General features: G+C 38.7%; 1 protein-coding gene across 7 annotated transcripts in view; it reads right to left on the bottom strand.

Annotated features, from left to right (window-relative positions):
* Nucleotides 1-981: 981 nt before the first annotated feature.
* Nucleotides 982-10,667, bottom strand: part of LOC104086611 (ion channel CASTOR-like) — a 46,084-nt gene continuing 36,398 nt past the window's right edge. For 3 of the 7 annotated variants that reach the window (XM_070177332.1, XM_070177333.1, XM_070177337.1), the window contains 5 exons: nt 9,708-9,806; nt 9,240-9,434; nt 8,887-8,979; nt 2,229-2,495; nt 982-1,625 (listed from right to left, as the gene is read on the bottom strand). In XM_070177332.1, coding sequence (XP_070033433.1) covers nt 1,407-1,625; nt 2,229-2,495; nt 8,887-8,979; nt 9,240-9,434; nt 9,708-9,806 — 873 coding nt within the window. In that variant the 3' untranslated portion in view covers nt 982-1,406. The remainder of the gene's footprint in view (nt 1,626-2,228; nt 2,496-8,886; nt 8,980-9,239; nt 9,435-9,707; nt 9,807-10,667) is intronic. The other 4 variants (XM_070177335.1, XM_070177334.1, XM_070177338.1 and 1 more) reach the window with 4 other exon arrangements.

The raw sequence follows: 10,667 nt of genomic DNA, 5'->3' as shown, positions 1-10,667 counted from the left end.
ACAGTGTCTTTAAAATAAATGTCTGACCAGAGTACACGTCCCCCCTCTATTTGCCCCTGGCTCATGCTTATATGTTTGCGTACAAAGTTTACATTAAATTGTATATGTATTTATTTGATCAAAATAATTCCACATCTTACTTCTTCTTTGGGTCTAGGCACGTAGGAGGACTATCCATTATGTCAATAGATTTTTGAAAGCAATATAAAAGAGAAAGAGGGGGAAGAATTAAAATTGAGAGAGAGTTGTGTGTGAAAAATAAAGAGCGGAGGCTATTTATAGTTTTTCAAAGGGTAAGGATGTAATTTTTTAAATTTTAAGAGGGGCAATTTTTTAAATTTTGGAGGCCAAAATGGCTGATTTTGCAAAAAAATAGTAGTTGGGCATCAGTGAAGCCAAAATTCTGACCGTTGCCGATGGTCAAAAAATTAAAAAAAATTTAGTCATTGAATCGGCTGGTCTTGATCATGAACCCGGTAAGGAACCAGTAAGGATATGGTAATTCTTTATCAGGATTACTGGTTCCGGTGACTCGGTAAGCAGATTCTAACCAGCACGACCCTCGATTTTCAAGATGAATGGTCCAGCTCTACCCCCATTTACCGGGTCGGTCCAGGCCGGTCTTTTACCGGGTCAACCCGAGTCAGCCCGATCCCTTAGATACCTTTAATTCACACAATATGTACCATGTTAGACATTTGTTGGATATTCACTGCAAACACTATGTTCATTGGTCAGCAGAGTCCACTTTTCTTGTCGATCTAGTTTGTGTTACGAATTTAGCAAAACATGCCACCCACCCAGTCTGATACACTTGCTTTCTCTTCTAGTGTGGCCATGATAGCCTTCACATTCCACTTGATGGCTGAGAAGTTACCTTTACTATTTCTTTTTACCTTTTCACCTTTAGGTTGCATCTTTAATGACATGTCTAGTCAAAACAAAATTATAAATAAAAAATGTCGAAACATAGCCCAAGAATTTGATGATACCTTTCTGCATTATAGATCAAAGTTCAACATAAATATTTGTGCCTTCACAGTTAGTGTAGTGGTACAACACATTGAAGGCTTGATATACAACAAAATTGGCATCGTTATAGAGACATTGTTATACCTTTCCATGAGAGGAAAGAGTCTACTGCCTATGGCATTTAGAGAAAACTGTAACCAATTATCCTAGTACACTCGGTGAACGAACAACAAGAGTTGATGAGGCAACAAATTGGTTGATTGTGTAACGCTATGGTTCCTGAACCAAAATGTCATCGTTATACTCAGTGCTCTTTCATCTCCATCCATAGCTCATTTATTTGAGATGTGACTGACAAGATCTTACAGCACCTTGCATTACCAGTGATACGCGAGAAATTCAGGTGGCTAAAAGGATTTCACTGTTAGTATTTTTTATTCCTTGTCAGCTATTATAACAAAAACATCCTTGACTGACCACCTTCTTCTCTCTGTTTTGGCTGGGGGATTGATGATAGCTTTTTCTGCATTAGCAAGACGGTAACCAATCACAATCTCTCTTCTTTGTCGCGCACGTAGGAGCACTTCGTAGAAACTCAACTCCTCACCCTCACAAAGGTAGAGATCTGCCCCTCTTATTTGCATCTCATTTCCCTGCAATGTCAAAAGGTTTTTATTAGTCATGGACAACAATAATAACTACAGCCTTAATATAGGTCGCAGAATACTAGCATGATAGGAAGGGATTTAGAGGTCGGATCGTTCAAGATGTAAATTTTAAGATTCGGGGATACGGATCCTAGTACGGATACGGGTGCGGGAATCCGGCTGAAAACAATTCAAAAAAATAAAAATATTTAAATTATGAGAAATTTTGTGGAATACTTACGTATAGCTTGTAAAGTGTGGATTCTTTTTTTATTCTCAAGTTGTAGATAAGTAAATGATTGATTTCCTAGATAAGGTCATGTTATTTTCTTCAAATTTACCCTAATTTTGGTTTTGATTTCGGGAATCAAATTATATCTCGCCTCAAATTTTTTGGTCCGTCGTGGTCAAAGTACCCAAAATTATTTGACCAGATCCGGTACAGATCCCATACTCACACCCATACTAGTGTCGTGTCGACACGGGTGCGGCACCTAAACTGCCGTGTCGGAGCAACTTAGACTACTGGGGCAAAATGTGGCTCCTCTAATACTTGAGACCGAGAAAATCAAGAAACCCAGTAAGCATGACTCATGCCAGTTGCCTCACCTCTTCAGCGAAAAGTTCTTCCAACACATCATTTATTTGACGGTCCTCTGCCACCATGGCCAATGCCATGCTAACAAGCTCATTTGACAAAACATAGTCACTTATCTTTGACATAGACAAGAGGTTTTTAGTCCTTGGGTCCAAAATTTCACTGATTATAACTGACTTATCTGAAGCCTGCTGCATCTCCTCTCTCCAGGAGCCTTGGGAGGAGCTACCCCTGTGAATTTTGGAAGCCATAGCTTCTCTATATGGAAGGCGTTTTGCCTGCGAAACCAGAAAAAAGATTTCTGAGTGCAAGATCTGATGTCGCAGCTTTAACAAGATAATACAAAAACATAGCCACTTTACGGGAACAGAAATCATGCATCTAAATGAAACTCAATGGGGCAGATGACTTGATTCTTCCTTGAGAAATTTCAGATCTTTGCAGTTAAATTTGGAAAATTTTCTAATTGTTCAATGGGTAAGAGGACTTCTACTTCCATTCCTAGATCCTGTCAATAGTGTCCTTCATTGACTAAAGTAATATCGGGGTCCAAGGTTACTTATCAAGAGCAAACTACCGGTTCTGTAGAGGGAAGACTCCAAAATTTGCACATGAATGTAGTAATACTGCTGAGAAGAACCCATGCCAGAAAGGATAAAAAGCAGGTGGTTGATGACAAAGACTGACAAATCAGTCATGAATCGTGAGGCAATCTGATCGGTTAGACATGAGGGACAAGGAAAAAGAAAACAAAATCTGGTTGAACTTGGAAACTTGAAATATACTACACATAAAATTTTAGAAAGGTGTAATTTTCCACTTGGTTGGCAATGAGAGGAGCTATACTGAGCTGAAAATTTGAGAAAAAAACAGATTATATGTCAGCTGGTTCTTCATGTGCAAATGTCCAGGTGAAGATGTGGACCACCTAACCCAACATTTGTTCGGTGGCAATTCGCTTATGGTGTGAGATTTTGAATTAGGTTTGGGACGCAATGATGACGCCCCGCACAGTGAACGAGGGACTCTCCAGCTGGAAATTCACAAGGAAAAAATTTTGAAGAGCTTGATATGTTGCTCCACTAGCACTCATATGGGTCCTGTGAACGGAAGGAAATAGGAGACCTTTTGGTGGGATAGAGAAAAAGCTTTTGACGGGATAGAGAACGACTACGTACATTTGAGGAATAGCCTCTCATTCCTAGTTTATTTTTGGTGTACTCATGAGGTTACAGGGTGTGGTGTACTCATGAGGTTACAGGGTGTATAGTAGACTGGATGTCATTCGGAGAGAATCATATTATGTCATATACTAAACAACATGAAACAACATGGATCTAATTTTTTTGTGAAAATCATTGTACAGGAGAGTTTCATCTCTTTCTCTTATGTCAGATTAGAAATTCTACAAGGAGTCCTCCTTATTTCCTTTTCTGTGCCTTCTTGTTAGATTAGCACTAGGATCAAATATAAATAGTGAAGACTTCTAGCAAGAAGAAAAGGCTTCTTGTATTTCTATGATGATTGCTACATCCCATGAACAAGGGAATTTATATAAAGTTCCCACTCAACTTTTTCTTTGATGAAGTGCAATTTCAACACGTCATACTGGATTGGATAATGAGTTATACTGATGGCAGCCTTGTTGTCACAGTATAAGGAAAGTTTTCCCTTTTCGGACCGTCTCAATTCCTCTAGTAACTTTTGCAATCAAAGAAGTTCACAAACACCCTGGGTCAGATCTATTCTGCTCTTGCACTTGATATAGCAACTACACTTTGCTTCTTGCTTCTCCAAATAAGTTCCCTCCAACGAGTATACAGTAACCGAATGTAACTCTTCTGTCATCTAGAGATCCAGCTCAATCAGCATCTATATAGGCTTCTACCGGGAGGTGATCATGTTTGGAGAAAAGCATACCTTTGCCTGGAGCAAACTTCAGATATCATAAAATGTGAAAGACAACTTGCATATGAGAATCTCGGGGATCATGCATTAACCGACTTACCAAGCTGACTGAATAGGCTATATCTGGTCTAGTGGGAAAATGAATAAGTCTTCCAACCAACCTCCGATATCTCTCTTAATCAACAGACTCTCCAACTCATGTGTTGTAACTTGTGATTGTTTTCAATAGGCGATTCTGCTAGTTTGCAATCTATAACTTGCCGAGGGTCTATCGGAAACCACCTCTCTACCTTCTCTACCTGCACAAGGTAGGGGTAAAGTACACTACCCTCTCTTGACTCCACTTGTGGGATTTTATTGGGCATGTTGCTGTTGTTGTTGAGAAATAAAGATACCCTTTTTTGGTCTGGCAAGCTCAATTCCTAAGAAGTACTGCAATTTTCCAAGATCCTTCCTGTACAAACAGCTTCTTCAATCGGACACTCCTTGTTGTCATCTCCTGTCATTACTATGTCATCAAGATAAATTATGAGAAGAGTGACTTTATCGCTTTGATGTCTTATGAAGAGAGTACGATCGGCATTGCTTTGTTGGAAACTAAAGGAGGTCATTGCTTTGCAGAACCTATTAACTCAAGCTCTAGGGGATTGCTTCAATTCGTATAGGACTTTATTCAGTCTGCACACCTTTCCTGGACTCTGTTCAATATCAAATCCAGGAGGAATCTCCATATACACCTCTTCTTCTGAGTCTCCATGAAGAAATGCATTATTCACATCAAACCATTGTAAGTCCCAATCAAGATTAGTTGCAAACGAGAATTCTAATAGTGTTCATTTTAGCAACAGTGAAATATGTTTATTGATAGTTCACTTCATAAGTCTGAGTAAATCCCTTAGCCACCAATCTTGCTTTGAATCTTTTAATTGAGCCATCAACTTTGTGTTTCACAGTGAAGACCCATTTGCAACCAACAAACTTATTATCTGGTGATGAAGTGACAAATTCCAAAGTTTTATTTTTCGACAAGGCCTTTATTTCTTCAACCATAGCTTGCTACCATTTAGGATCTGCAAAAGCTTCCCTCCTATTCTAGGGAATATATACAAAAGAAATAAACAAGGCAAAGGCTCTATAGGAGGGAAACAAGGAATTAAAAAAACAAAATTAAACAAATGATGTTTGGTACAAGATCTGACTCTTTTTTGTAAGAAATAGACAAATCTAACTTATTAAGAAATGTAGAACTCACCAGTAAAAGAGGGTTCAGCTTTGGCAGATTGCATGATGGCTTCTTCTGCTCTATTTTTCCTTGAGTAAGTTTTCAAATCGGGTCTATCCAAACGCCCAATAGTCTCCCTAAATTCTTTCTCCAGTTTCACTTTCCTCATATGGTAGTGGTAGTGGTTTCAACAGTAGAACTTGGCAAAATCATCTCTTCCTCCTTATAGTCCCCCCCCCCCCCCCAAACCCCGAAGAGGTGATGGTGTAATTCTGAATAGAGTTCAGATTCTCGAAAGGTAACATCCATGGCGATAAAAGATCTCCTGGAGGGAGGATGATAGCATTTGTACTCTTTTTTGTGTTGGAGAATATCCAATAAAGACATATTTAAGAGCTTTAGGATCAAGTTTTCCAGAGTTCCTAGTGTGAACAAAGCAGACACACCCAAATACCTTCAGAGGAACAATATAATCATTCTTACCCTTTAAGTGGCATTCCATTGATGAGATAGGCAGCTGCTAGAATGCCAACCCCCCATAAAGATTTGGTGGATTCATGGTAAACATAAGATATATCTTGCCACTTCTAATAAATTTCTATTTTTTCTTTCGGCAACCCCATTTTGTGCAACTAGTATGGTTTGATGGATTATCTCATAATACTCCAAATAAGCAGCAAATATTTTATCCGTGTATTCTATGGTATTGTCAGATCACAAGATTTTTATCTTAGCCTCAAATTGAGTACTAATCATCTTATAAAATGATTGAAAGCAGGAGAAAACTTCACTTTTGGTCTTTAACAAATATACCCAAGTCATCCTAGTGCAACAATCAATAAAAGTAACAAATTGTCGACTACCAAACAGAGAAACTATTTGAGTAGGACCCCGTACATCAGATAGAATAGTTGAAAAAGGAATTGTACTTTTATTATCACTCAAAGGATAATAATTTCTAGTATGCTCGGCATACTCACAAGCATCACAAGACAAAGATTCAAACTCGATTTTGAAAAATAAACTTAGGATATAACTTCTTTAAAACAAAAAATAATAGGTTCCCCAACCATCTATGCCACCGTATTATTTTTTGTTTGATATCCTTATTTCCTCCAAAAAGGCTTGACCAAGAGTCTCAAGTTCCATCAGTCAAATTTAAGTTATCATACAATCCACCACTGTCAATCCTCTTCCTTGTTTAAAGATCCTGAAAAACACAATGATAGGAAAGAACTCGACACTATAGTTTAGTTTTTGGTGATGGCACTACCAGATAACAGGTTAACAGGTTAACAGGAAACTCAGGTACAATGAAGAATGGATGATAATGGAATATCGGTGTACAGACAATAGAACTTGTTCTAGAGACAGGAGTTAAGTAGCCATTGGCTATTCTGACATAATCCTTTTTGGGACTAGGAGAGTAGTTTTGAAAGCCTTAAGAGGAGCCGACAGGCAATACCTGACTGCACATAATTGGAAGTGACAACATTAGAAGACTCAATTTTGTTCAAGAGACGGCGAAGATGCCGAACTTCATCTAAAGATAAAGTTTCTCCAAAAGCATTTTACTTGGATGTCTCCACATTTTCTACAATATTAGCCCGACTCTTTGACGGAGCTACACGTTTTCCCTCACGACTTCTAGTGGGTCTACCATGTAGTTTTCAGCATGTTTCCTTTGTATGCCTTGGCTTTCCACAATAATCACAGTGCAGGTGATCTTTTATTAGAGGTGGTTGCCCTTGGTTGCTCAAGAGACACAACTAACCCAAACTTCTCAGTTAGTGTTGAATAAAACATGACCACTCGTCGACTCTCTTCCTGTTGAACATAAGAATATGCATCGTCAAGAGAAGGAGAACAAATTTTACAAGAACTTGAACCCTGATCTGATCATACTCTTGATTCAAACCATCCAGAAAATCATTGACCCTTTCCTTTTCAATCAATTGTTGAAAGAGAACTTCATCATTGATACACTTTGCTTGGAGATCCTGATAGTAGGCAATCTACTGTCATAACCCACTTAACTCGGAAATAGCAATCAGTGATAGTCAACTCACCTTGCTTAGTGGCATGAATTTTATTTTGAATCTCAAAGATCTAGGCATCATTTCCCTTGCGAGAGTAAGTGCGCCTAGTTGAATTCTAGATTCTTTCAGTAGTATCAAGCAATAAATATTTCTTAGAGATTTGGGGGTGCATAGTGCTCAAAAGTTATGTCATAACAAGGGAATTATCATAATCTCAGTGACCATAGTTAAGTCAGCCACAACGGCTACTTTCTTTTCACCAGTAATATACCTTAGCAATTTTTCGGATTTAATAAAAAGCAAACTTGACCAAGCAAGATAAATACCAGCCCCATCTAATTTCACAGCACTGATTTGTGAAAGGGAGTTAGTGTACACTGCCTTTATATCCCCCATAGCGTGAAGAATAATACTCCAAATACCAAAAAATTACAGAATCTTAAGACCCAAAGAACCAGTTTTTCAGAGAAGAAAAACTGGAGATTTCTCGTCGGGAAAAGGAACTCATACACCGGAAAATTACCTCGGGTGCTCTGAAAATTGTGAGACTGGGATGGCTAGCCTCGAAATTGACCAACGAACCCTAATCAAGGAAGACTCATGAAAAATTTCGCCGAAGGTCACTTCACGCGTCAGCGCGTGGTAGTGAGTGTCGCCTAAGCTGGGTGTTCTGGTGGCGCGTGATGGCGCATCTGGCAGTGTTTCTTGCAGCGGCTGACTAGGATTTGGTCGCCGTTATCAGCTGGACACTGGTGGTATTATGTTTTTGACAACACTCACAAAAAGGGTGTTTAATTTCGCCCAACTTCAATAGAGGGAGAAAGCTCGACCTCTTTCTGAGATTAAGCTAGCTCAAGAGGTGAGGATTGCCCAAGCCAGAGACCACCCCATCCCCTTTACCACGGATAAAGCTCTTCTCACCCCCCCCCGTAATGCCAAGGACTGGACATCTGGAGCGCGGGCAATATAACGGCCCAACATCAGGCTGGGATGGGTCCTGCAGTGATATCATGAAGATCTCTAGCAAGAAGAGACTTCTGTGATGATTGCTACATCCCATGAACAAGGAAATTTATACAAAGTTCCTATTACTAATTAAGGAAACTAAATAAATCAGCACAATTAATATACAATCAATACACCTATCAAATCCCTAAAATCAAACTACAAAATAAAATAAAATCTTCCTAAAAGTAAAACCAATCAACAAATAGTTGAGACATGTATTGTTACACTAGATCAGGATTCTTTTGTAAGCTTCATCGATGAAAAGTGTTGGGCCTGCCTAACACTCGCTTAGGATTTGAGGAGGTAAGGTTCCATATTCCCCTCCTTTATGTATTTATTTTTGGATTTTAATATACAAGGTAGGGGCCAATGCCAAATCCCCAGCACATAAGACAAAACAACAAAACATGAGACATTAATAGAAGTAAAGGGGCACATTTTAACATAAATGTGGCACTGGATAAGATATAAAATAACTCTTCCACAAAGCACCTGAATGTCTCGTATTAACAGTAATGTGGCAAGTGATCTGGAATCAGCCTGAATTGCGGAATCTTCCACTGACTCATCAGCCAAAATTAAGATCTACACATAACCAAAAAATAAATAACAGTGGAAACTTAGAAGGGATGACAAAATATTCACAGAAGAGATAAGATAAGAACAGCAATACAAGTTATAAAAAACACAATATGAGCAGGAGCACCAGCAAACCCCACCCAACTTCCCACCCATTCTAGCAGAAGAGAGTAAAGGATCCAATCCTTCTGAGTGTCGTTAACATCAGCACACAATCACTTCATTTTAAACTGCATCTTTATGCATAGTTAGTGAATCTTACTCACCGAGCCAAATGATTCTAAGGGAAGACTTTCTAGATGTCGTCGTATAACAGCATTACCCTCGCGGTTTACCAGTATTATGTTCACCAGCCGGCTAATATCTAGGCCACCATCTGTTAGCTTCTTTTCTCTTTCCTTCTCGCAAACTTCATTGAACATCCACAACTCTGACCCATGCGCTAAGAAGGCATCCAATACCTAGAATGAACAGCTGAGGTTGTTGGAGTTACAGAGCATCATTTTAAAGATCTTAAATACTTCGTTTTTTTTTCTTGGCTTCTCTCATCAGTCTCTGGAACTCAGAGATGGAATGAGAAAATATTCAGAAATTAGAAAACATGGAAGCAAATATACAGTCTGAAAGGAGGTAGGAAGGTATGGAAAACAAGCGAGGGATCTCTACCGCCATAATCTATAGACAAATGCTTGCATGAGTAAGGAAAGTATACAGTTAGCTCCTCACAAGATTACCAGTATCATATCCTCCATATCTCGTCGCCAACCACAAAACAGAATCCGCTCTGTAGTCTTTGGAATAATTATGTTCTTTGGCAAGTTTCCTCCCTGAACCTGCAGCATTCAGGTGAAATGAAAAGGAATTAGGAGCTTTGATTCAAACTCACCACAATCATATCATCAATGTCTCGTCTCCATCCAGTAAGTAGGATCTTCTGTGGCTTTCTTGTTGGTCGGACAATGTGCATCAAAGATGCTTCTATGACCTGAATAACCAAATTAATTAAACCTTAAAAAGTCTATTCATGCCACGTTCTGCTTGCTTGAATTCCATGCTTGGAATACCCGCTCAATTGCAAAGCAGAAGAGGATTTCCTTCAAGTGATCCACTGAAACAATAAAGTTGTCGAGTTTTTCCTCTCAACTTTTAAGTAAGCTTTTTCATGATTATCATGAACCTAAATAAAAGCTTTTTCTTGTATTCTGAGGTTGGCATTACTAATTTTTTATCCAAGCTCAATTTTCTCAATTTTCCAATCTAATTTAAAGCGGTCCAAAGTCATAACCTAGATTTTGTTGTGTTGATTAGCATGATTCAAAGAGATTTGATTTAGGAGCGTTGATTAGCATGATTTCAGGAGATTTGATTATATTTAGGAGATCCGATTTTATTTGATTTGATTTGATTTGATAGCTGGATTGATTGTACAGATTTATTTCCTTAATTAGCGTTAGGAGCTTTGTATAAATTCTCTTGCTCATGGGATGTAAACACACAGAAATATAAGAAACATTTTCTTCTTCTCAAGATCTACATGGTATCAGAGCCATTCCTGCCTTTTTGAGGTGATTTATCTCCCTCGCATCACTAGGGTTCCGTTTTTATCAAAGAGCTCGAGATCTGGTCAGTTTTATTTTTGGGATTTTCTTTTCTATTAAGGTCGCTGGAACATTCCGAGCCTATCCCTACCAGTT

Source organism: Nicotiana tomentosiformis, chromosome 6 (genome assembly GCF_000390325.3).
Source record: "Nicotiana tomentosiformis chromosome 6, ASM39032v3, whole genome shotgun sequence".
NCBI lineage: Eukaryota > Viridiplantae > Streptophyta > Magnoliopsida > Solanales > Solanaceae > Nicotiana > Nicotiana tomentosiformis.
The sequence above is the reverse complement of the archived record's forward strand: the minus strand, read 5'-3'. Positions and strand labels throughout refer to the sequence as shown.